We start from the raw sequence: 25,863 nt of genomic DNA, 5'->3' as shown, positions 1-25,863 counted from the left end.
TCATAGGATGTCACAGACAGCACCGGCGTCCTCGGAGTGGTCGCAGTTGTGGACGTCCCAGCGGATGTGGGAGCAGCGCAGCAGCGAGGGCTCGTGGCCCTTGCACTTGAGGTTGTCGAGGAAGATGTAGCCCGTGCCCTGGCCGTACCGGGCCTCCCCCCAGGCTGCCATGGCGTGCCCGCAGCCCACCTGCCTGCACACCACCTTGGCGTCCCGCAGGTCCCAGGCGTCGTCGCACACCGTGCCCCACTGGGACAGGTAGAACATCTCCACGCGCCCCTCGCACCGGTGGCTGCCGTTCACCAGGCGCAGGGACCCTGCGGAGGGCACGGGGTGAGGCAGCCCCTGCCCGTGCTCATCCTAGTGCTGCACCCCCCTCTCCACCACCTTGGAACAGCTCTGGTCTTTCCAAGGCTCTGCAGATGTTTGCTGGGGCCCACAGCTCCCCCACTGCCTCCACACAGCCAGAATCACGGGGGGGGTGACCCGCTGCTGGTGCCTGGGTGACCCTCAGAGCATCGTGGTGGATGTTCAACTTGAAAGAACGGACAATAATTCTCTGTTCCTGGCTCAGCCCCTTTGATCCATCACCTCCCCTCCTCACCAACGTCCATCACCCATCACCTGAGGTTCATCGTCTCTTCTCCCATCCAAAATCCAACACTTAATGGTCCATCACCTGAGGTCTGTCACCTCTGCCTGAACCAGCCTTGTAGGCACCAGGAGAGCCCATGACTTAATGGTGCCACTAGTTTTTCCCCCTCCTATGACCTGCTCCAGGTGGATGCTTCAGACACTGCCAAAGCCTGTGCCACTGCCCAAGCCACCTCCGTTTCCACGCTGTGCCAGTGTGGAGCATCCCCAGGGCTGGCACTGAGTCCCCAGTGACACCTCAGTACCTACCCTCCCTGGGACGAGTTGGGACCAACGTGGTGGTCGTAGCAGTGGCTTCTTGGAAATGGTCTCCAGCATCATCAGCACCTGGTGCAGTGGGGAAGGGGTGGGAAAGTGACTCAGGGGACACCTGAGCCCAGGGCCAGGACAGAGCCCCCCCAGCAGTGGTGTGGGATGGCTGGGGATGGATGCGGGGTCGTGTGGGGTGGGATGTGCAGTCACTGCACTTCCAGGGATGTGCACAAATGGAGACCAGAGATGATAGACACACTCCAGCCATCACCATGGTGAGCCACGGTACCAACTGCCATTGCTGTCCCCCATGGGCAGGAGGCCCCCCAGGGTCAGGTCAGAGCCCCCCAGCAGCAGCGTGGGATGGCTGGGGACTGATGCAGGGATGTGTGGGGTGGAATGTGCAACCACTACTCTTCCAGGGAAGTGCACAAACAGAGACCAGAGGTTGTATTCACATTCCAACCATCACCTGCACCACAGCACCGAGCACTGCTGCTGTCCTCCACAGGCAGGAGGAATCCCAGGGGCTCATTAATCACCCACCACCCCATTTTGGAGACCCCCACTTCCCGCAGCCCCCCCCGAGCACAGCCAGAATCCTCCCTACGCCCATTATCTCGTTGGTTTTCCACTCCACTGAGCTGAGCTTCACTGGAGAACCCCCTTCTCCCAGCTGGCGGCCCCCAGGCTCTCCCGGACTCTCACCTCGGCAAATGACCCCGGCGTCCTCGTGGTGGCCGCAGTTGTGCTGCCCCCAGCCCAGGTGGAAGCAGTCGGCCAGGCGAGCCTCGCCGCCGCCGCATCCCACGTTATCCAGCAGGACGGGCCCGCTGCCGTAGCCGAAGGAGCCGAGGACGGTGGCGGCGAGGGCGGCCCCGCAGCCCAGCTGCCGGCACACCACCTGGGCGTCGGGGAAGTCCCAGTCGTCGTCGCAGACGGTGCCCCAGGTGCCGCGGTGCCGCACCTCCACCCGCCCGCGGCAGCTCCCGTTCCCGTTCGCCAGCCGCACGCCGCCACCTGCGTGGGGGCCCCGGCACAGGCACGACACCGGGGGGGACCAGGGCTCCACAGGGGGGTCCAGTGTCCCCTGCTGACCCTCCAGGGGTATGGGGTGAGCCCCCGGGGAACGTGGGGTGAGCGTCTGGGTTATGGGGTGACACATAGGGACGTGGGAGCAACCCCCTGGGGATGTGGGGCAAACCCCTAGGGACATGGATGCAACCCCCCCAGGGATGTGGGGCAAAACCCTGTGGGCATGGGGTGAGCCCCTGGGTTATGGGGTGACCCCTGGGGGCATGGTAGCAACCCCCCAGGGATGTGGGGCAAAACATTCAGGGCGTGGGGTGATTCCCTGGGTTATAGGGTAACACATGGAGACATGAGTGCAACCCCCTGAGGATGTGGGGCAAAACCCCTGGGTTATGGGGTGACCCTTGGGGACATAAGTGCATCCCCTGGGGGCATGGGGTGAGCCCTTGGGAGCATGGGGGGAAGCCTGAGAATGTCAGCTGAGCCCCTGGGGACTTAGGGTGAGCCCTGTGGATGTGGGGTGAGCCCTGGGGATAGGGGGTGACCCCCCCCCAGGAACGGGGAGCCCCATGCAGAACTAGCAGCAGCTGCACACTTACTTTCCTGCTCGACAGTCAGGAGCATGGTGGTGACCACCTCAGTGGCCTGGGAGGGCTGGTCCCTGCCATCTGTCACTGCTGGGACAAGCACGGGGACACACAGGCATTGGGGGGTCCAGATCCAGCACCCACTGCCCCTCTTCAGTCGGTACCAGCGGCCACCAGCACCAGAGCTGCCCCATGGCAAGCTACTGCCATGGGCAATGTCACTTCCAGAGTGTCACCCACGCGTGGCAGGACCCCAGGGTGACTATGCTGGGTCACAGCAGGACACAGAGGGCATGATGCCCCCCAACAAGACCCCAGCTGAGTGACTGCTGACCTGTGGCCGTGGCTGTGAGTGTCTCCTCAGAGTCCAGGGCCACCGAGGTGGTGAATGATGTGATGGTGGACGTGTCCAGGCCTGCAGTGACACAGAGGGACAGAGGTGAAATGGTAGGAAGAAAGATGCACAGCTGTGAACGTCCTGACTGTGGGAGGCAAACCCGGGTGGTTGGACTCGATGACCTCAGAGGCCTTTGTCTTTTCTGACCTAGTTGATTCTGTGATTATGTGAGTCTGGATGCTCCAGGGCAATGGGGATGAGGATGGACCATGTCCATCTGCACATTTCTGCTGCTCAGGTGCTGGAAATGGGGCTTCTCCACCCCAGCCCAAGTGCTGGGGTCCCACATGGGACCTTCCTTCTCCATGTACCTGGGAGGTTTATCATCAGGATTCATTACCTTTTAATCTGTCTTATCCCCTACCCCTCTGAGCAGAGGCTGTTCATGGTGATGCCATCAGCTCACTGCCCAGGGGAGGTGCCAGAGGGGATGGGGATGTTTAGGGAGGAAAGGACCAGCCTGAGAAAACTGTCCCTTTTCTCCAGCATCAACCTCTTTGTCCCCTAACGGCAGGAAAGGGAAAGCACTGGCACTTACTGCTCCCGTCATTAGCCATGATAATGAGGGAATTCAGGGGGATTATTAACATTATAAACAGTAATCAGCGGAGAATGGCAGAAATGCATCATTTCAGGAGGGGAAGGGGAGGCAGGCTGGGCCTGGCATCGTGCCCAGCCCCTGGCAGCCGCTTACTCATTCCGGACTTGGGCAGCTTGTTTTCCAGCCAGCAGAGCAGGGAAGTGGCAGAAGGAAATGGCAGGATGGCAGATGCATTTCCCCTGCAAATCACCACTCCAGCCGTGTCCCAGTCCCTCTGTGCAGTGTTGCATCCTGCTCCAGACCACCAGGATGACGGCGGATAAGGAGCAAGGATGTTCCTACAGCACCAAAGACTGGTCCCTGGCCAACCCTGGGCACCTCAGCATCTCTCTGAGGCCATTTCTCCTCAGAGACTGGAAAGTCCCTGGGTTTTTCCCTGCCCTGGTACCTGCACAGATGACCCCGGCGTCCTCGTGGTGGCCGCAGTTGTGGATGCCCCAGCCAAGGCTGTAGCAGGCGGAGAGGAAGGGCTCGCTGCCATCGCAGTTGACGTTGTCCAGGAGGATGCGCCCTGTCCCGTAGCCAAAGTAGGCATTGCTCTTGTAATCCAGGGCCTGCCCACAGCCCAGCTGCTTGCAGACCACGCTGGCATCGCTCAGGCCCCAGTCGTCGTCGCAGACGGTGCCCCAGTTCCCGCGGTAGAAGATCTCCACCCGGCCCTGGCAGGTGTCGGGCCCGCTCACCAGACGGATGCTGCCGTCACCTGGAGGGTGGCAGCACGTGGTGAGAAGGATGTTGTGCCCCTGCACACGGCACAGGGATGCCACCGAGCCTGGAAATGGCAGTGCCCGTGATGGCAAAGAAACCGAGTGAGAAAGAGTGGGGAAAGGGTGGTGCTTTAGGGCAACACGGCTTGGGAGCCTTGGAAAGCTCTGGGATAGGGTTTGGCCATGGCCAGCACAATGATAGATCCCCAGGGTTCTGCCCCTCGGAGCTGGAGAGCTGGGGGGCTCAAGAGGGGCAGCAGGTGATGGTGGGGGACACTGCCCTCAGCCAGGATGTCCCCCCTGCAAGCAGCACTCAAGCAGCTTACTTTCCCCATCCTGTACCGGGGCTGTGAGGGTCCTGGTGGTCGGTCCTTCGCTGGCTTGCGTGGGTGAGAACTCTGCAAAGGGAAGCAGAGAGGTGGCACCTGCTCCTGCTCCATCATGAAGCTGGAGGGATCCCTCCCACCCCACTGCTCCAGGAGGGTTTGCACCAAACTAGCCCCAACAGGGAAATAAAGAGGGTTTGCAGCTGCACTGCCCTGCCCAGAGCTCTCTACCAAGGGCTCAAGCCACTTCTCTGCCCTCAGACCCACCCCCCCTACCTTCTTCTTCACCCCTTCCACATCTCCTCTCCAGCAGTGCCCTGGCTCAGTTTCTTGCTCAATCCATGACCTCTGTTCTCTGGTCCAACCCACCAGCCAACCCATCATCTCTGCCTTTCCATTCTTCCTTTTCCAAGCCCTGCTTCTGGAGGACACAGGAATTCACTGAGCAGCTGCTCTGGGTCTGCACAGCCTCACATTCAGTGCTCACTGATGCCTGGCTGATGAGCAAACCCTGAGTAGCTACACAGGAGGAAAGTGTGTGGGGTGCATAGGGGTCGGCACAGAGTTGTTCCACTTTCACTTGCCAAGTTCAAACACTTTCCACTGCTTTTCTCACCTTTAGGAACATTTTCCTACTGAAAACCTCAGCAATTTAAAGAAAGACAAGTCAAAAGGGGTAAGAGCAGTGGGGCAGCGACTGACTCAGAGGCTGAAACGTGGGTGGGCATGTGCTCTTTCCCCAAGGATTGTGCTGGAGAGGTCGCAAAGTCCCTGAGCTGGGAGTGAAAAGAAAACACAAAACAGGCTGGTCACCTTATGGCACCAGCATGTGGAGCTGGGAGGTGACCTGGATTGAGGAAAGAGGTGGAGGGGGGATGCAGAGGAGGCTTGGCTGACCCATGATCATAAGAACAGAGGCTGGGATATGACTCTTGGGCTCTACCAAAGCATCTGCACCCCTCAAGGCTTGCAGCCCCCCAGGAGCTCCCTGCCCTCCTTGCCCCCAGGGAACCCAACCTCACTACCATTGCACACGACAGCCACGTCCTCGTAGTGGTAGCAGTTGTGGATGCCCCAGCCGTGGCTCCAGCACTCGCTCAGAGCTGCCTCCCAGCCCTTGCAGTCCACGTTGTCCAGGAAGATGGGCCCGCTCCCCTGGCCGAAGGTCATGGCAGCCGGGAGGGTGATGGCGTGGCCACAGCCCAGCTGGCGACACACCACGTTGGCATCCACGATGTCCCAGTCGTCGTCGCAGACCGTCCCCCAGGAGCCGTTGTAGAGGATCTCCACCCGCCCCTGGCACCGGCTGGGCCCGTTGGAGAGACGGATCTCTGGGAGGACGGGCAGAGGGAGGTCCCTTAGCAGGCAACAGGCCACGAGGTGACAAACACTCAGGGGGAGCAAAACTACTCCAAATCCCTGCTCCTTAAATTAAACGGTGACTCTTCTCTGTATCACAAGGCTTGGTGCTGCCCACCTGGTGGTGGGACATTGGGCTTCCCTTCATTGGAGGTTTTTAAAAAGAGATTGGATGTGGCCCTTAGTGCCATGATATAGTAATTGGAATTGGATCAGGGGTTGGACTTGATGATCTTGGAGGTCTTTTCCAACCCAATCTATTCTATGATTCTATGATTCTATGATTCATCTGCTGGAAGCAGAGGACGTGGAGACTCAACATATCTCAGTACAAGTGAGATGCACCAGCATCAAGGCTGGGTTGGACAGGGCTTTGACCCACTTGGTTTAGTGGAAGGTGTCCCTGCCCGTGTCACGTTGGAGTTGGAACAAGGTGGGATTTAAGGTCCCTTCCAACCCAAACCATTGTGTGGCTCTATGATCATGCCATCATTTCACCTCCTAAAGGGCAGTAACCCAACAGGAGAAGAGGAAAGCAGATGTGAGGCACCCATGTGTAGACATACAATGGGTGACAAGTGACAAGGTGCAATTAGCAAACTCTTATGAGCCTCAACGAACAGATCCAGAGCTGATCCCACGTGGGAGTCGGTGGGATGGAGATGATCCCTCAAGCTGCTGGTGACAGGGAGCAGGCATAGAAGTGCTCCTGGCCTGCCACGTCAAGGGAATTATTTGCTTGTGTGTGATGCATGGCACAGGGACAGGGACTCAGCAGGAGGTGGCAAAATTCCCCTCTCAGGATAATAAGTGGAACAGGGATAATAAAGAAACTCTATTTCCTTCCTGTAAAACAAATTTAGCTTCTTGCTGCTTTTTATTCCAAACCAATATGCTTCCTTTTTGAAATTCCCAAAATCCTTTTTTTTTTTTTTTTTTTTAACCAAAAAATTGCATGTTTCAACTACAAAACTTCCTGGAGAAAAGTGATTTTAAGAGAAGAATCTCACCTGGGAATTGCAACATCTCAGGCTCGGAGGTGGTGCCTGTAAGGGAGAAGAGAAGGGATCAGCTCTGCAAGGGAGAAGAGAAGGGATCAGCTCTCCCCAGCCCTTGAAGCACGGGGAGCTCGAAGGATGATGGCAGCAGGGATGGGGTGGGCATGGTGGGGGACCTGACAGCCCCTGGACCTTTTTCTCTCCTGCAAAGGCCTGAGGTTTGTAGGGGAAAAATTAAACACCTTTTCTCAGGGCATCAGTTCATCTGCTTCACAGTGGGGGAAACTGAGGCAGCATGTGGGTGACTGTGGCTCTGCAGTGGGACTGTGCTTGAAGCACAGTGTGTGACACTGAAGAGCCCAGTGGCCAGCAGCAGCCACCCCAGGTGGGCCCTGCCTTGAGTCAGGCCTTGGGGATCTTCGTATCAATCCATGGCTCCATTCATGAATTGCTGCAGGCCCTGGGCAGCTCCTGCATGCCCCTGCCCTGTGCCCCGTGGAAAAGTTGAGTGGTCAGATGGGGATGAGGAAAACCCATCCTGCCTGCCTTGAGAAACCCACTGGAGATCTCCTGATGGAAGATGCTGTGCCCTGTGTGCATTTTAATTGATTTTTTTCTTTTTTTTTTTTTTTCTCCCAACAAAGTCTGCTTTTTGCAAGCTCCATAATTACATGCAAGCACCAACACACCTGTTGATGGGGTGCATCCACCTTAGGGGGTGAGCAAGCAGCCTCCAGAGGGAACTGAACGTTTGCAGGATGCATTTACATTCCAGCCAGCTGGGTTTGAATGAGGGCTCTGGAAGTGCCCTGCCAGCAGCCCCAAACTCAGGGTCTGGATGCTCAGGGAAGGGCTAAGGGAAAGCTGAAACTCCTCCTGGCAGCCTGCTCCTCCCACTGGGCTGAGCCCCCCTCCCACAATTTGGGCATTTATTTGGGCACAAAAACTCTCTCAGCCCCAGTGCTGAGTGATGTGGGGTCCCCCCTGGGATGCTGCCAGCGTGGGGCACTGAGAGCTCCAGCTTGTCCAGGAGGTCACAGCAGCATGATCCAGGGGACAGTGGATGGGAACGAGTGGCTGGACCTTGTGGACATCCCTGTCACTGTCCCTGTGGGTACCCTGGGAGTTCACAAGCTCTTGGCAGATGCCAGAGCCCAGCACAGATTCCTCGGCCATCTGAGGCACCTCAGGCTTGAGGCTGTGCCTGCACAGCCCTCTCCCATGGGTGACACCTTCCAAAACCCTTCCAAACCTAGTGGAAGGTGTCCCTGCCCATGGCAGGCGGTTTGGAACGAGAGGAGCTTTAAGATTTCTTCCAAGCCGAACCATCCCGTGTTTCTGTGATGCCTCCATGCTAATTACAGCACCCAAGGGCTCATCAACGCCCATGGTGGCTCCGTGGCCTCTTTTCCTCTCCCTGCCTTGGACCAGCCCTGTCCTGCTTCACGCTCAGCCCACGAGCAATGACGTGAAGGTCAATCCCAGCCGCTCTGGAGGCGGATGTCACCACCGTGAGAGGCAGCGTGAGCCTGGGGGGACAGTTGAGCAGATGAACCCACCTCACTTTTCCTTGCTAGGACGTTGCCTGGGAGACCATTAAGTCAGCCAGAAAACAGGGCTGTCAAAGAAAGACCTAGAAGCCCCAAGAGAAACGAGAATAAGGCAACTGTCTAGATGTATCCATGAGTTAGCAGGGATGCTGCCCGTAGCTGGGATGAACATCAGCAACCAGGGAGCTCCAGCCCTGGTCGGGCATTCCTGCCCTCCCCAGCTGGACCAGGCAGGCTGGAAAGGGATGCTGTGATGCCAGCAAGAAGTGGGAGTTACACAGGCAAGACCAAGGGAGCAGAGAGGCTCTAAAGGAGAGAACAGGGAAGGACACGGCAGCCCCGTGGGCTGGAAAACAGGAGAGAGAGATTATTCAGCTCACCTCTGCACCAAAAATGTGGAGATGTGAGCGTTTCTAGGAAGAGCGTTTCATCCTGGTTTGTATTGATTTTTAACACCTAGTCCACTCCAGTGCCGAAGAAGCAGTGGATGAAAAGACATTGATAAATATTCATTTCCCTTTAAGTCAAAATCAAAGCTCTGAAATATTCATTTAAGAGCATCCTCCAGCAAAGTCAGGAGAGATCTGAAAAAAATATGCCTGGTGTGTCTACCATAATGAGGAACGAGGGGAAAACGGTATCCTTTGAGAACAGAGAGAGGGAGAGGGCCCTGAGAGAGGGAGAGGGCCCTCGGTGTTTCTCTGATCCAGCTTCACAAAGCCAAAAGAAAAAGGGAAATTGCTCGAGTAAACACCGGTGCTAAACAAAACCACCAAATGGGAGGACAAATCGCCCTTAGTTAGCGACTAATCTCTGCCCATTAATGAAGAGAACCGGGAGAGCCTGGCGGTGCAGGGGACAGCGGCAGAGCCACCGGGGTCCCCTCGAGATCCCCACACGTCGAGTGTGGGCGCCGGGGCTGCCACAGCAGCTCGGGAGGGGACGGGAAGCTCCCGCTGAGGGAGTGGGAAGGCAAAACCTGATTTGCCTCAATTAGGGTGTCTGACTACATCTGAATTCCCAGTTTTCTGGCTGGCCGTGCCTTGGCACGGGGTTGTTGAGGCAAGAATGTGTTACCACCCACCGCCTGGCTGTAATCACAGGGATCCAGTCACACCGGGATAACTGTGCTGCCTCAGCACTTGCGCAGACCCTCATTCCAGAGCGGGAATGGCTTTTCCCAGTTGGATTAAAATGCTTCCCAGCCTGACTGGACAGTGCCTGCCAGGAGTGAGTAGGGACCATCGTCCTGAGGGAATGGGTGCACATTCCACCCGTCGCTTCGGCAGGATCAGTCCCACAGGTCCTGTGGAGCAATCCCAGGAGCATCCTTTGGCCGTAAGCATCTTCCCATCGGTGTTGGACCTGCTCCCTCCATCCCTGTGCACCCTCGGTGCTGCTGGGGACACCATGCCAATCCTACCCATGGAGAAAATCTGCCCCCAAATCTGAGAGCCGGAGGGAGATCGCGGGTGCCTAAAACCCCTCCCACCGCCCAACGCGGAGCTCACCGGTGGGGCTGAGAAGGAGAAAGAGGAGGAGGAGCATGGCTGGCATCAAGGAAAGGGGCAGCACCGCGATGTCCGGCCCCCCTGTGCCGTGCCGGGTGGCCAGACAGGGACCAGGTGTCATTGCTGCACGACAGTCCTGCCGCAGACAGGTATCCAGAGGAGGCTGTCCCTGAAACATGCAGACAGCAGTTAGTGGCGATGGCCAGAAGAGCCTGTGCCCACCAAGGACCATGCAGGACCCCTGAACACGTCTCTCTTCGGTATTCCCAGGAGCAGTGACCAGGAGACACGTGAAAAGTAATTCTAGTTGGATTTATTGAGAACAAGAGGTAATTTTTTGAGTGGCAAGATGAAGCTGAAAGGGCCACATCCCACCTGCAAAAGGAAACTGGAAGCCAGAGGCCTCTATTGTCTCTGCTCTTTGTCATCCTGTGAGGAAAAAAAAAGCAGGGACAGGCATTTCTGTGGGAAGACAGTAATTTCTGGGGTCTGTAGGACAACCTGATTCACCTGGGGGATTGAGATGCAAACTCCACGGGGGTAAGATGGAAAGCAAACCGAAATGTCAGCAGAAAACAGGGAAAAGATTAAATATCATAAGATTCCATTTCCCCTTCATTTACTGCTCCCTGCAGGAATCACTGCCGAAGGGATGGATTTCTAGCTCTGTTTCACTCACAGACTGTTCGGGAGGGGGATGGGGGCTGGTCCTGCTGGCCGCGACACCTCTGGGAGCCCAGACCCTCATCCCAGCGGTGCCAGCAGTCGGCCTGACGGCAGCGTGTGCTGGTGGAGCAGTGCCATCGTGAGGATGCTCTCACACACAAAGCCAGGCTCTCAGGCTCAGCTCAGCCGAGACCTCAGATTAGTCCCTCCAGCCTGCACGAGGCACTCCATATCCTTAAGGGATGCACACCAGCTACTGTCATCTACTGATGGTCAAAAACCTGGGAAAGGACATTGAAATCCACTGTATCAATGACCAAACCCTCCCTCCCATGGAAACCCCTCCTCCAGCCTTTTCCTGCTCCTGGTTTTCCCATGCACAGGATGAGAAGAGCTCCCAGGTGGGATCATGTGCTGGTGTCCACCCAGCCAAGGTCCCTTAAGATCGTGGGTTGAATGGGCTCCAGAGCCTCCAGATCAAGGCTTTGTTGCCTGCACCAGAGAGAGATGATGGTGGACCAAGGGTTTTTATGTGCACCAGCCCGAGGTGATGGAGGTGCAGGACGGAGCCTCCGTGGATGGGACAGGGCCCCGTTACTCCTCCCTGGTCTCTCCCTCAGCTCCCGCTGCCCAGAGGAGGAGACCCGCCAACAGACAGACGGCTCAGTGATGGGGGATGAAAACCAATCTACTCGCTGAGGTGATGGCTTTCAATACTCCATTCATCCCTCCTGCAGCGCCGAATAATGTCGCCTTTTGTCCCGCCAGCCCTCCCCGCCCTCCGGAGGGGCAGGGCTGACAGACGGCCCCTCCGCCGCCCTGCCCCGGCCAAACCCCGGCATCGCGTCCTGCTCGCAGGGACGTTGTCATCGCCGGCCACTTTTGTGCCGGAGCCAGCGCGTTCCTGCTCCCTGGAAGGGTGGCAGCGGGCTTTAACCACTGCGGTGCTGTGCCACGGCCGACCCCAGAGAGGGAAAACCTGATTTGCCTTCTCTATCCATCGCTCTTCCACCTGCTTCTCCATCCTCACCCCAATGCTCAGGGTTCAGCTATGAACGGAACCCCTTTCCTTGCACCCAGGGATGTTGGGGCCCTTTCAGAATGTCTATAGATTGAAAACTACTTTTAAGCCATAATTAGTCATTGTGGCACTGCAGCAAAGCAAAATATCCCTTTTAACATTGCCCAGAGAAGCTGTGGCTGCCCCATCCCTGGAAGTCTCCAAGGCCACACTGGATGGGGCTTGGATCAACCTGGGCTAGTGGAAGGTGTCCCTGCCCATGGCAGGGTGGAACAAGATGAGCTTTAAGTTCCCTTCCAACCCAAACCCCTCTGTGATTCTGTGAGGTATCTATGATTTAAAGGGTTGCTGAATGTGGGTTTCTGGAAGTCCCTTCAAACTGAGGTCCTGCAAGCTGTCAGGTGTCCTGCAAAAGCACTTCCCATCATGCACCCTATGGAAGGAGCAGCAAACCCCACATCACCCCCATCCTGCACAAGCACTGCCCACTGGGGCTGCTGCAAAACTCCCAGGGGCAGGGCTCCAATGTGGGGCACAGAAAGTCCCTGCTTTCACCCCAAATAACTCACCACAGCAGACACACTGTCCCCCACCAGCATTTTGCCCACAATGAAAACTCCCTCCTCCCACCTGGACATGAGACCGCAGAGGTCCTTCAGTCCCCTTTGGTTCCTTCTGTACCCCTCGGCCACAGCTGGAATGAGCCCCTGCTCTCTATTTGTCACTTCTTCTACTTTTTAATATTCAAGTAACTTCAGGAGAAATCATAGTCTTTCACCCACCACCACCCCACCAGATCATTATTTGTAATTACCACCCTGACCTAAAAAAAAGCATCATAAATCCACATACCTGTTTGATAATTTCTCTCCAGTATAAAAGAGGGTATATCAGATCCCAGAAATATTCTATTCTCTTTTGAAATAAAGGAAAGAGCTGGCTAGTTATAAAAAAAATTTAAAATAATGGTTGAAAAATTAATATTCCCAGTAAGAGGTGATGGGGATAAGGCAGGAATTTTTTCTTTAGGTGAGATCTTGTTTAAAAAATTTAAAAAAATAATAAAAGGAGAAGAAAAAGGATCTCATCCATCAACAGAACAGCTCCAGCCCGTCATCTCTTTGCACCTTTGGGGTGGCTGCTGCTGGGTTACAGCGGGATGGCAGCCCTGCATCCCATCCTGGGGCAGGTCATTCCAAAAGCAAAGGAGAAAGAGAGGGAGGAGGAGGGGGAAGAAGAGGAAGAAGAAGGAGAGAGAAGGAAAGAGAGGGAAGACCGCTAAGGAGACATGGCGGGGAGGGAATGGCTCGGGTTTCAGGGAGGCAGGCAGGGACACATCCTTAAATTGGGTGCTGGCAGAGCCTGGGTTACGCCTCAGGGGAAGGGGGAAGCTTTTTCAGAGGATTTGGGCTTTTCAGCTCCTTCCCACCTCCCTCCTCAGCTGTCTGAGTGCCCACCTGGAGAGGAAGTCAGCAACAACCATCTGGCTGGAAATATTTCTGTCGATGCCTGAGCCAGCACTGGGATGCAACGGGAGGGGACAGTCCCAACATCTTGCCCCTCCTGAGGGATTTGGGAACCTGCTCCTCAGACATGGTCCTCCCTGCCTGTTCCTGGGCAAGAAGCTACCTTTAGAGGTCCTTTTTTTCAGGATTTTTCCTGCCTGGCCATCCAAGGCAGCTCTGCTGAGGACGTTAGAGGGACCTGCCATGTCCTTGCTCTCTTAGCCTGCAGTGAAGGATGTCCTGTGCTGGAAACCTTTCCCATCCACCTCCACCACCTCCTACTCTACACATTCATGTTGTCTCCTTCAGCTGCCAACCGGGGCATCTCTTTGTTTTAAAAGGAATTGTGTGCATTTAATAATTTCTAACCATTATAGCCTTTTAACCATTTTAACCATCATTGCAAGTAAAAGTCGAGTAATGTGAGACTTTTGGGTCCCAACAGGCTTGAGAATCATGGAGAAAGAACCTCCAAACATATTGGGTTTTCCAGTCTCATGAAATCTTAAGCTTCCCAGCAATTTTGGGAGCTTGGTGTGATTTTGGCTTTGAACAAGTTGATCTTATGAGCTACAGGATTCACTCTCACAGGAGGCAGCATTTGCCTTGTGGCTCTTGCTGCTGGATTGTTTACTCATTCCTACACAAAGCCAGACCCTTAAATGCCCTAAAATGCCCGTGTTTCATGTTTTAAGTCCTCACAAAGCCAGCTCTGGCTACAGCTGTCGCCAACTGCTTCTGCCATTACCTTCTTGTAGGGATTCAGTAATTAGCAATTAGGCATTTTTATTCCCCAGTAGCAGCAAAGTTCTAATTGACCAGATCATGAGTGAAAGTTTCAAAGGTGCCTTTTAAGTCTGTTTTGCCTAAACTTTGATAAACTCCCCACTGTCCTGGCTGTCTGCCAGGCCCATGGACCGGGAATCGTCAGCTCCAGCATCGATCCACATCCAGGCTTTGGGGACCAGGAGTGTAAGCTGCCCTAATGTGGGCATGCAGGGATAAGGTCAGCAGCCTGAAGATGCCTTCCACCCTGCCCAGAATTTCTCTGGCCATTTAAGCACCATCTCAGATGTTTTCCATGTCTGCATCCTTCCTGCATGTGCTCTGAGTTGGCTTGGCAGTTTCAGGCTGGGGGATTATGCTGCTCCGAGGAAAAGAAAACACAGCCAGCCTTATTCGAGGAGCAGCCACAACACAAGAAAGGCTAATTATAAAATTCCACAGGACGGCAAGGTTGTTCTCTTGTGTGCTGGAGAAAAAAGCTCTTTTTGTGCTTCGTGATGGTCCTGCTGCCTACTCAGGCAGGGACACTCAGAGGCATCAGTGATGCTCACAGGAGAGTGGCTTATGGAGGGTTCAGGGCCATCCCCACATCCACTCAGCGTCTGCCATGTGCCACGAGCAGCACCTACCACAGCTTCCTATGGCAGCAGGTGGCATTTCCAGCAGATCTGTTTTCTGGCAGCAGCTCGGTCATGGGTGGAAGCTGGGCAAAACAAGTGGCTCACAAATCTGCAGAAAACACAGAGCCTCCAAAAATATAGTAATGATAATATAAACAGATTTTCCTTTTCAATTAGCCAGGAAACTACAGAGAGGAGAGACAAACTCGTTTGTGTGTCCTATGCCATGGCCAGGAATTGTTTTGGGGGTGTAAAGAAGAACCTGGTGCCATACAAAAAAGCCATAAGCCGAAACAAAAGGCATCTCCTTGCTGTCAGGATGGAAGGATGGGGCTGAGCTGATCCTCAGGACACCAGTTGCTGTTGTGAGCCATTAGCCGGCTTATAACGAATGACAGGATTCCCCTGCTGATTGCTGAGCTAAATCACGGTGTACTTAGGGGTTTCCTGCTGCTGCCTGAGCTTTGGGGAGCAGCAGCACGAAGGATGCTGCACCTGCAATGGGATGAGCCACCCCTCCTTCCTCTGTTCCTCCTGCTGCTCCGGAGCACGAGCAGCAGATGGGATCCTGTGATGTGGGGTCCCAGGAGAGGAGCTCTCACCCCCAAACCAATCTGTGTCCAGCAGCCTTAGGAGAAGGGAAAGGTGTAAATGCAGCACAAGAGCATTTTGGTTTCCTGTCCTCAGTGCAGAAGGAGCTGTGCTCCTAACACACCTCTCTGCTAATTTTAAGGTATTTTCTGGCGGTTTATAAGTCCTGAAATAAAGGCAGGGCTGAGGAAAGGGCGGTGGCAGCCCCCAGCATTGCACTCAGCTGCAGCAAGCTGGAGCTGCGGGAGAGGTACCCATCCCCTCCCCAGACAAAATCACCTTTGTTCCTCCCCGTAATCTGCTTCCTGCCCGACGTGCTGCAGAAACCACCTCAGCCAGGTGAGAAAGAGCAGCCCAAGGACGCTGTGCTGACAGGAGGCTCTCCAGAGGGCAGCTGACCCACGCCGTGGGCTCCAGCCGGTACCCAGAGCTGGGGAGGAGCAGGCACGGATCACAGCGGGGAAGAGGGGATGGGAAACGGGCAGCTGGGTCCTCTCCATCACCCACGCTGGTCACAGCAAGGGCACTCGCTGTGGGAATGAGCTTTAGAGTATGTCTGTAGCTCCCTGCCTTTTCTGGGTGTCATTATCGCCATGGGGTGAAACCTCACCCTGCACTGGACTCCTGGCAGTGGGATCCACTGGAACAGCAGCCATATATATGTATATGTGTGTGTGTATACATGTATATATTACTGTGTGTGTATTTATACGTGTAGGTATATATTTATGTACACATACGAGGCGTCCAGCGGGACCAGCACTTGCTGGCTTCTCCGCCAGCCCTGGGGAATCCAGGCATCCCGCTTCTGCTGCAGCATCGCTGTTGTGAGATGGGTGTGCTGCAGCCTCAGTGCTTTTAAATACACTCCTGAGAGCCCAGACCACGCCCAAGTGTGCGGCTGGGAAGTGGTGACCTGTCTGGGGACACGCAGGCTGACAAGACAGTCGGGGTGGACATCGCTGCCTGCTGGGGCAGGGACCTGTGTGGAGATGCGGTGTCCGAGCCTGACACTCCAGGGAACAGCTTGGGTTGGAAGGGACCTTTAGAGGTTTATTTGGTTCCGGGAATGCTCCGGAGCGATGGATCACCTCGTCGGCTGCCAGGAGGCTGAACGTGCACTAGGTGGCAACCAGCTTCAGGGAGAGGCGCTTGCGGCAGCCGGGAGGGGTGTTGGGTTTGGTCAGGGAGAGCAAAGCTCCACTGGGAACCCCCAGGGACCCGCCAGTGCGGCGGGCACAGCCGGCAGAAGGCAAAGCAAGACCAGTCCTGTCCATAATTAACGTTAATGGCGAGGGGAGGGTGGCCAGAGCAGAGGAGACACACTCAATCCAGAGGACTGGGCTCCAGAGTTTCCTGGCTGGATTTAGCAAAGGCAGGGAGGAAGCTGTGGCTGCCCCATCCCTGGGAGTGTTCAAGGCCAGGATGGACAGGGCTTGGAGCAACCTGGGATAGTGAAAGGTGTCCCTGCCCATGGCAGGGGGAGGGAAGGAGATGAGCTTTAAGTTCCCTCCCAACCCAAACCATTCATGATTCCATGATTTCCCTGGAGAAGGCAGGCAGAGGGGAATAGAGCGTTTAGCTGAGTTCATGGGGCATCTTCCACCACCACCAGGGATGAGGAACATGTCCTCTTCAGTAGGTAAATCCCAGGTGTTGGAGAGCAAGGTCACCCAGCAAGAGTGGGATGCCCACACCAGATCCATCCCTGCTTTGTCTAATCAGTTCCCAGCAAGAACCAGCAGCAGCTGCTGCAGAGGAAAATGAAACAAAATTTCACCTATTATCTTCTGCCTGCAGAGGAATTTCTTCCTAATTTCTGTCACTTTGGGTTTGTCTGCTCAGGGAAATTAATCTGAAATCGAGTGGGCTGTGAATTCAAAGTGCTGCAGCAATCCCAGCAGAGCTTGGACAGGCTGTTTCCTAAGTGGCCAGGCTATTCCCCAGAGCACCAGCCTAAGCCTGGCAATTTAACAGAGCCCCAAGCATCAGGTTTTATAGACATTAGTGTAGGACCTTGAGTCAAAACCGCCTGAGATGGAGCAGCCATGGAGAAATTAATTCAGCAGCCTTCCAGCCCTGCTGCAAGAAAAGAAACAGGAGAAAGGCAAATATTTGACTGATTACCCCAGTGTGTGGATGGATCAGACAGGAGCTGATCCCATGTTGGAGGACTCCCTGCTTTGCATACTGATTTGGGGAGCATGCAGAGAAGGGTGTGGGAAAGAAGAACATGGGAAATAAGGGATAAAGCTGGAAAAAAAAATCTGTAAGGGACTGTGTTAAAATCTGTGGATCATTAGGGTAAAAATAATATAAAATATAATATCCAATATTTTAGCAGGCAGTCGGGACTTTGAGGTCTGCATCCCTGTAAAAACAGGGTCCTTAGGGAGAGCAGGACACCGAGTTTCACATCCAAACTCAGAGAGCATCTTCGCAGAAGTTGTTCTTCACGCAGAACGGTTGGAGGAATTTGTGCAGTGGGGTCTGACAGGTTCAACTGGTCACCAGACCCCAGATTCCTGTTGTACGTGGTGCCTGAGCCCTGCTAACCCCTTTCAGGTTGTTGGACCATCATAGCATACAGGACAAGTGAGGGAGAGGTGTGGGAAAAGGGTGAAAGGGTGACTGAGGGAGGCTTGTGCTGCTGAGATTAGGTGTCTCAGCCATCCACCATGTGTGGCAGAACCTTCCAGGGACCTTGATGCAAGATCAGGTCATGAATCCCTGCTCAAAAAATAAAAATTAAAATAAATCCAGTGCACTTCTAGACTATTCACACAGCTCAGCCACTGCCTGGCTGGTTTACCTCCATGGGTACAGCCCTTCCCTTCTCCCAAGAGCTGCACCCAGTGCATATCTGCTCTCCCCCACCCTGCAGCCCTTATCTTTAGCACCCTTCAGCCCCGGAGCATTGCCCAGAGACCTCGCCCAGCCTCCCTCACCAGCCAGGACTCCTCACTTGGAGCATCCCTTCATCTCCCAGCCCTGCCATGCAGTTCTGCCAGACTCGATAGAATCCCTTCTTCACCATCCTCGATTCTCCCTGAAACCTTTTCCTATTTAGGACCAGAGGATATTTGACACCTCTGCAGCCATGCAACCACATGGATCACATAGTCTGCTCCCAGCACGGCTTTATAAAACATTCTTATCTATTTTTCAGGAAAAAAACCCTTGCACTGCTCTCCAGTTACCAATTACAGCCGTAGGAGACAGGAATCCTGAGCACCTGAGTTGTAAATGTGAATCTTATTGTTTAAGCAGACACATTACGAGCAGGCTATCAATCACTTTTGGCAATTATTAGTTCTTTGTGAGTATTTTGAACTCAAGTATGTGACAGTCTCATCCATCCTGGAACAGAGAAATCCGTGGGCATTTACATACAAGGCTGATCTGGGGGGGATGCAGCTTCAGAGGGTTTTCATCGAAGCTGTTGTGGTTATGTGCTTGGTGCTGTACATTTTTGGCAGAGAACCAATCTTATATAAGCTCTGTAAAGAAAATTCTTATGTGTTTAACCCTGGTAGAAGAAGTTTAGAAGATGTCTCCATTTGTACAGCATAAAGTGGTTCTATATGTTATTTTTGCTGTAACTATTCAATCCAAGAATAATGTCCTTTATTTTATAAGCCTTTGGGAGCAGATGTATCATGTCATGGGTGAATCAGTGTTGCTGGGTGTAAAGTCCAGGGAGGTTTAAAGTCATTTGATAAGGACTGGTGAATGCTTCCTGGTTTTGAAAGAATTATGATGATCTTAAGGGTTTTTACTGACCTAAATAATTCTATGGTTCTATGATCATTGCTGACAATGTCTCAGTGGGATTTTGACTTCTGCATCCATCGAGGGAAAAATCTAGGTGGTGTCTGACCTAGCTCTAACAGAGTATGAAGTGATCCAGCTCTCTGCAAGGTGCTTCAGGATTAAAGGAATCCCTAAATAAATACATATTTTGGAAGGTGCAGCAGGTGGGAGGAAGCAGCGCTCTATTGTTGGAGAGATCTGCACACACAGGGTTGTGTTTAACCACCCTCATCCCTGCTCATACAAGGAACAGGCATCTCCAGGGCTTTGTTTTGGATTTGCATAGATGTAAGTGAAATCCTCCGGGCTGTACTGAGCAGCTGATTGATCCAGGATGGATCTGGCTTTGGTGGTCACATCCACATCCCCACAGGACGGGGCAGCGTGGAGAAAGCAGCTCCCACAGCATCCAGTTAAACTGCCTTAGAGGCTGCAATGTTATGCACCACATGCACCCCATCACACACTATCACACATGGTCACACTCACACGTTGTTGCACACTCAGGGTACCACACAGAGCATCTCACACACCCAGTATTACACATGCTCACACGGACAGTATCACACTCACACCCAACATCACACTCCTGCACGGCTGCTGTCAGACACACTCACACACCCCCCCACACCACACACGTCACACTCACACACATTATCACACACACACATGATCACACACTATGACACACACTGTTTCACTCAAACACATTAACATACACACGTTATCACACTCTCACTATCACACACTTTCACTCACACATCGCACACACTATTTCACACACACATTTACACACACACAATCACACGCTCACTATCACACACACTACCACACACTGTTACACGCACATTATCACACACAGTAACACACTATTTTACACATACTATCACACTCACATTATCACACACAATCACACACACTATCACACACTCTCACTAGCACACACACAATTACACACTATCGCACACAATCACACACACTCAGTATCACACACACTATCACACACACAATCACACTCTCATTATCACACACACTATCACACACATTATCACACACACTATCACACATTATCACACACACTATTTCACTCACACACATTTACACGCACTCACTATCACACACACAATCACACTCTTGCTATCACACACACACTATCACACACACACAATCACACACACTATCACACTATCACACACACACACACACACTATCACACACACTATCACACACTATCACACACACACTATCACACACACACACACACATACACAATCACACACACTATCACACACTATCACACACACACACAATCACTATCACACATACAATCACACACACACACACACACACACACACAATCACACTATCACACACACAATCACACACACGCACACTCTCACTCACTATTCCACCCCTCCGCTGTCACTCACGCACCTCCACCAATCATGTCCCTCTCTCTCCCGCCCCCGCCCCCTTGGCCCCGCCCCCCTTGGCCCCGCCCACTCACACGCCCCCGGGCGGCCGCGCGGGCGCACGCGCGGAACCTGTGGGAGCGCGCACCGGGAGCGGCGGCGGGGCCCGAGCGGGGTGAGGGGACCGGGGGGACGGGACCGAGCGGGTGAGGGGACGGGGGCGGCTGGGCAGCGCTCTGGGCTGGGCCGGACTGGGCTGGGCAGAGCTCTGGGCTGGGCTGGGCACCGCGGGACGGGCACCCCCGGGCGGGCACCCCTTTCCCTGCGCCGCTCCACCCGGGCCGCCCGTGAGGGGCCTCCCGGGACCGTTGCGGCCGCCCTGAGCCCGGCCCGTCCTGCCCGGGCCGTTCGGAGCGGGGCACGGCCGGCAGCGGGGCCTTCCCCGCGGCTCCCCTCGCCCCGGCCGCGGCCCCTCCGCCGCTACCGGGGCGGGCGGTGCCGCCCGGCCCCCGAGTGGCCCGGGACGGGCCCGTGACAGCGGGGAGGGCCGGTCGGAGCCGGGGGGGGTTGCGGTGGGTGTGCGGGTGCTGCCGAGGGCCCCGGGCCCGGGGGAGGCTCCCGAGGGGTGGGCGGGCGGCCCCTGCCACCGGCTCCCCGAGGCAGGACCTGCCTCGGCCCTTCCCGGCGCTCCCGGAGCTCCCTCTGCGAGCCGAAGCCCTTGGGGAGTTGGAGGAGCTCTCCAGGTCGTGCCGGGTTCGCACCCGGCCAGTCAACGGTCTGCCCGCAGATAAATAACGCGCCTTCGGTGCCCGGAGGGACCCTGGAGCGGGAGGGTTGGACACAGGGTTTGTTTGGTGTGATCCCGTGTTCAGGTGTACCTTCCCTCCTCTCGCTGCCTCAGCTTTCCTATTCATCGGTGCCCCAAGCCAGCCCTCTGCTTCGTTGACAGGCAGACGCTTTGTTTCCGCCTCAGTTGCCGTCTCTGTTTTCCCCTCTCTGAGGGGAACTCTCTTGGAGCTTGTTTTGAGTGGAAGCAGTCCAGGTTTGGGGCAGCCGAGTTTGTTTCTTCTTTCAGTTGTCAGCCCAGCCACCTTGTGCCGAGTGGATCAGCAGAGGCTGGCAGAGGGCAGGACTGATCAATTTGTGCTGGGAGTTATTGCTGTGATCCCCTCTCTGCTGCCGTACTCTGTTCTTGCTCTTTGGCTGCTGCTGATCGGAGCCGGGTGCTCGTGTATGGAAACGTTTGTTTGGGTAGGAGTTACCTGGCAAGAGCTTCCAGCCCTGTTGCATCACTGTGTTCACAGCTCGGGTTGTGCTGCACCCAGAAGTGCAGCTCAGCTGGTGTGAGGGGCTGTGGGGGCTCTGGCTGGTGGTTTGGGGTCAGAGGGGCACGGGGCACACGTAAAGCTGCTCCAGTCGTGCACCCTTCACAGGGTTACATCTTACTGCGGTCCCGTGGCCTCCTTGTGCTTTATGTGTTCCTCTAATCCCCGTGTAATCTCTTCCCGTGGGATCTTTGTTGCCCTCCCAGTCCTGTCTCTCAAAGTGGTGTTAACAAATCCCTCCTGGGCACCCTCCTTTCTGAGCAACCCGCTGAAAAGTCTCAATTCTACCAATCTGGTGATTTTTATTTTTAATTCAGCCCAGCTCAAGGGCTCCTGAGGCTCCTTTTCATTTCCAGGTACAAGCTCACATTTCATTTAAACTTTTATCAGCGCTGGCAATTTCAGTTCAGAAACTTAAAAAAGGATTTGGCATTTTTAGAAATCATTCTCAGGCCCGTGAATTTTAAGATCCTACATTTAAAGCAAAAGAAAATTCTGCTTTCTGGAAGTAGAACAGAATTAAACAGGGCTTTCAAAGGCTTTAATTCCCTTTCCCTTGCTTTCTCACCACCATTTGCTGGAGTTTGAGGAGCAGGGAGCGAAGCTGTTGGGAAACACAGCTGAAATGCACCCAGTTCTTTTCCTGTCCAAGTCCCCGATTAAAGCCATGTGGGCAAATGTTTCAGAGGTTGTGCTGGGTGTAAAGTTCCCACCAAACAAATCCAAGCTCAAGCTCTGAGCCCACGTTACAAATTACTTCTGAAGTGAAGGGCAGCTGGCTGGAATATTTAAGTTTGCACAGGGTTTTGTTTTCACTTGGGGCAAGTTGGGCTGTAGGATTTCTGACTGGTGCCAGGACTGTTTGCTGAATAAACAGAGCTTTTAGGGTTGGTGTGAATTTCGGCTTTTCAAGGCATTTTTAAAGGTCAAGGTGAAGTGTTCTAGTCCGTGGGATTTCAGCAAAGATGTGAGGTGAGATGTGTAACACATCCCAAACCGCATCTTGCTCTGCCTCAAACCCTCTCTGCCACGGCGTAATGCACAGGGCAGCCCAAGGGGGTGGTCTGAAAGCTGTATGAGCAGCTCCAGTATTGAATTTCTCAACTTCTGATATCTACGTGCTCCTGAATTCTCGGGGAGGACTCAGGAACTGCAACTTCAGGCCTTTTCTTTCCCTTGTTTGCCTTAACTCGGGGACTCGTAATTTTGGCTTACTGAGGCTCTCCCGCATTCCTCACTTCCCAGTCCGTGCAAACAGCTGCTGGCTCAAGCAGCGTTCAGTGAGAACTGGCAGGAGGCTGAAATACGCCCCTCGCTCCTCCTCTGGACCAGCAGTCCCAGCGCAGGAAATATTTTTCCATCCTGATGGGGAAGTGAATGTCGGAGCACGCGACGCTCACGTGCAGCCAGTCCGGGTACCCCCGCGTGTGGTCCAGCATTCACAGCATCGCTGCCATCCCAGGGGTGAGCAACAGGCTGTTGACACTCAGCTGTTATCCCAGTGTTATCCCCGTGGCACAGGGAGGAGGTGTTTTTTTTTTCTGGGATGTTTTCTTGTTTCCATTTCCTGCTGCTGTGTTTCGGAAGTGAAAGGAAAATGAATCGCTGACTCCCTCCTCATGGCCTACCTCTGCTCTGCCTGTGGCTGCAGAGTGTGCTGATGAATATTGGGCAGCAACTCTGGGGGGAAGAAAAGGTGTTTGTTCTGTATTTGGGGTTCAGGTGCGGGGGACAGAAAAATCCTGCAGCCTGGCTTTGCCTCACTCTGGTCCGAGCTGAGAACAGACATGCTGGTGGTCCCTGAGGTGGAGAAGTGTTGGTGTGAAACCTGCCATAAAAAGAAGTGACAGAGGCAGGTGTTGGGTTTGATACCTTAAGCCTTAATTTGCTGGTTTGAGCAGTAAAATAGCTGTCTTTGGTGTGTTGGGGGAGAATGGATTACAAGGAAAAGGTTGGTAGCAGAGACCAGGGCTGGGTCTTGGTGATGGGGAGCGCTTTGTCACCAGCACCAGTTGAGCTGGGGGTGTGGTGTAAAAATCTCTGAGCAGCTCATGAAGTAATTTACACTGAATTCCTGGAGAAAGTGTTGCTTTCCTCTTATAAATGCAGACGTGTGGGTGTGTCTGTTCTGCGCTCGCTCTTCTTCTGTGTCTTTTTTGAGCCAACAAGCCACACGGGCATGATGGATGGGACGCTCCACGGAGCGTGGGATCTTCTCCCATCCGGCAGGGATGTCATCCTCTGTGCAGATGGCATCCTCCAGTGGAAGCCACCCACTGCTGCTCTGCCTCTTGGGAGACCTGAACTTTTCCATTTGATGGGAAGGAAGCTCACAGCTCCCTGCTGACTGCAGGGAGTTAAGCGAGCAATCAGTGATGTGAGACCTGAGGGGGGAGAAGGCGACTTTATTTTAAAACAAAATGAATTTCACTCATTCACAGCCATACCCACCTACACACGAGAACCAACGTGGGGATCTCCAAGTGGCTGTCCATCACTTGGACAGATGTGTGTCCAGATGGTCTAGACAGGATTCCTTGGAATGACACAATGGACAAGGAATGCCAAATATCAGACCTCTGGTGTCTTTTAGGCAGCTTGGTGACCTTGTGATGGCTTGGGTCTCTGCTTTTTTACATCCCTTGGGGGCTAAGAGTGATGATCTCTTGTTGTTGGAATTTGTTTACTGGCCTTTATGTCTTTCTCTGGATGTCTTGGGGCTGCTATCACATTCTCTATTCTTTCCCAAATCATCTCTTAAGGGCTTGAGTCTCTGGCTTGAGTCTTTGATGCAGATTGTCCCTTGTTTCAAGAGTTCCTTGTTTTCCAACCTGAGAAGCTGCAGCTTTGATCTTGAGGACCTGCTAAATCACTGCCCTCAACACAGACTGCCCTCAGCACCCTGTGTTCCTCCTGGTGTTCCTGTACTCCTTCCCATCCATTTTTTGCTGGGATCACACTCAACTATAAAAGTGTATGTGCTGTGATTTGCAAACTGTGCATGGAGGATTGTCTCCTGGCTTTGTGTGCACATACAGTGCTACACAGAAAGAGTCATGGGACGGATCCTGGATCAAAGCTGAGTGGTCAGAAGCCTGAATGGAGCTGATGGTGTAGCCCTGGAGCTCAGATCAGTGAGAAGAGTATGGGAACCACTTGTGTAACCGAGTCATTCCTGTGCACAAGTGTTTGAGGAGCATTTGGCAGCTCAAGTCAAGGTGGTCAGAGCACAACACTGCCAGGAGCAGTGCTGAGCATGGATGGGGAAGGGGGTGGAGTGCCCTCTTGCCTTGGCACATTCCTGGCTAGTGAGTGTCTGTGTGAACTCAGTCAGGCCTTACAGGTCTCCCTGACATGATCAGCAGTGGCTCAGGAGGTGGTTTGATACAGATCTGTGGTGAGTCGGGTGGTGTTTGGTGCCACAAAATGAGAAAGAGGAGTTGCCAGCATTGGCAGGGAGTGGGTGGTGGTGCCTCACTCACCCTCAGCCAAAGGGTTTTGGGGCCAATCTGCTGCTCTGTATTCTCCTAAATGCATCCTCTGTCAAAGTCAGAGCTCGTTTTCCTCTCAAACGGCTTGTGTGGTTTGGATGGAGGATGGGGGGATTTGGGACATCATTCTCAGCTCCGTGTGCTCTCTTTGTTTCTCACTGCAGGTCCTCAGGAGAAAATGGTGTAAGGCCAGCCAGCGCAGCTGCCACTTCCAGTCGTGCCCAGAGCTCAGGGAGGAACATGGCAGCAGCTCAGGGAGCGGGAAGCAGTTCAGCCGGGCCATCCGGACTCCCCGGTTCTGCCCCGGGGCACAGCAGCAACTCCACGGTAGTGGCGGTGTGGGAATGGCAGGATGAGTTTGGCAGGTGGAGGCCGTACCGAGGGAATGTCTGCAGCTACATCGAGCAGGTTATTCAGGCCTCTCAGCAGAAGGGCCGACGTTCGGGGTCGGGGCTTGTCAGCAGCATCCCTTTGGGACGTGCGGATCCCGTCCTGGCTCCCTACGTCATCGACATCCCGAGCCTGACGCAGTTCCGGCAGGATACAGGTAAGGGAGCTTCCCTGCCCACGCTGGGGTTTTGCTTCTGTGCTCGGGGATAAGGGGGCCTCCTTCTGTGTGGGACAGCCCTACAAAGCTGCGCTGTCTGCTGCCGTGCTGG

General features: G+C 54.3%; 2 protein-coding genes across 6 annotated transcripts in view; one reads left to right on the top strand and one right to left on the bottom strand.

Moving 5' to 3' along the window:
- On the bottom strand, positions 1 to 21,302 carry SSC4D (scavenger receptor cysteine rich family member with 4 domains). Its single transcript, XM_051809880.1, has 9 exons — positions 20,484 to 21,302; positions 5,582 to 5,975; positions 4,557 to 4,628; positions 3,912 to 4,226; positions 2,860 to 2,940; positions 2,538 to 2,615; positions 1,517 to 1,926; positions 904 to 1,024; positions 1 to 317 (listed from the first exon to the last, which is right to left on the bottom strand). Exons 1-9 carry the CDS (start codon positions 21,300 to 21,302, stop codon positions 1 to 3), a joined length of 2,607 nt encoding a protein of 868 aa, XP_051665840.1.
- DTX2 (deltex E3 ubiquitin ligase 2) overlaps positions 20,497 to 25,863 on the top strand; it is a 34,711-nt gene continuing 29,344 nt past the window's right edge. For 2 of the 5 annotated variants that reach the window (XM_051809235.1, XM_051809236.1), the window contains exons 1-2: positions 20,517 to 20,594; positions 25,369 to 25,751. In XM_051809235.1, coding sequence (XP_051665195.1) covers positions 25,445 to 25,751 — 307 coding nt within the window. In that variant the 5' untranslated portion in view covers positions 20,517 to 20,594; positions 25,369 to 25,444. Of the gene's footprint in view, positions 20,595 to 25,368; positions 25,752 to 25,863 lie in introns of all 5 variants that reach the window. The other 3 variants (XM_051809233.1, XM_051809232.1, XM_051809234.1) reach the window with 3 other exon arrangements.

Source organism: Manacus candei, unplaced genomic scaffold (assembly GCF_025592945.1).
Source record: "Manacus candei isolate 608988 ecotype Guabito, Panama unplaced genomic scaffold, ASM2559294v1 h1tg000076l, whole genome shotgun sequence".
NCBI classification, from domain to species: domain Eukaryota; kingdom Metazoa; phylum Chordata; class Aves; order Passeriformes; family Pipridae; genus Manacus; species Manacus candei.
This window is presented reverse-complemented; position numbering and strand designations above follow the sequence as displayed.

What these genes read in the sequence shown, in the direction of transcription:
- SSC4D (XM_051809880.1), bottom strand. Translation starts at nt 21,302, where the DNA reads ATGAATAGGAAAGCTGAGGCAGCGAGAGGAGGGAAGGTACACCTGAAC. An exon ending in CCCGGTACAGGATGGGGAAA is followed by an intron (nt 4,227 to 4,556) that starts GTAAGCTGCTTG and finishes GCCACCCTCCAG; the next exon opens with GTGACGGCAGCATCCGTCTG. An exon ending in ACTCACAGCCACGGCCACAG is followed by an intron (nt 2,616 to 2,859) that starts GTCAGCAGTCAC and finishes TGCTTGTCCCAG; the next exon opens with CAGTGACAGATGGCAGGGAC.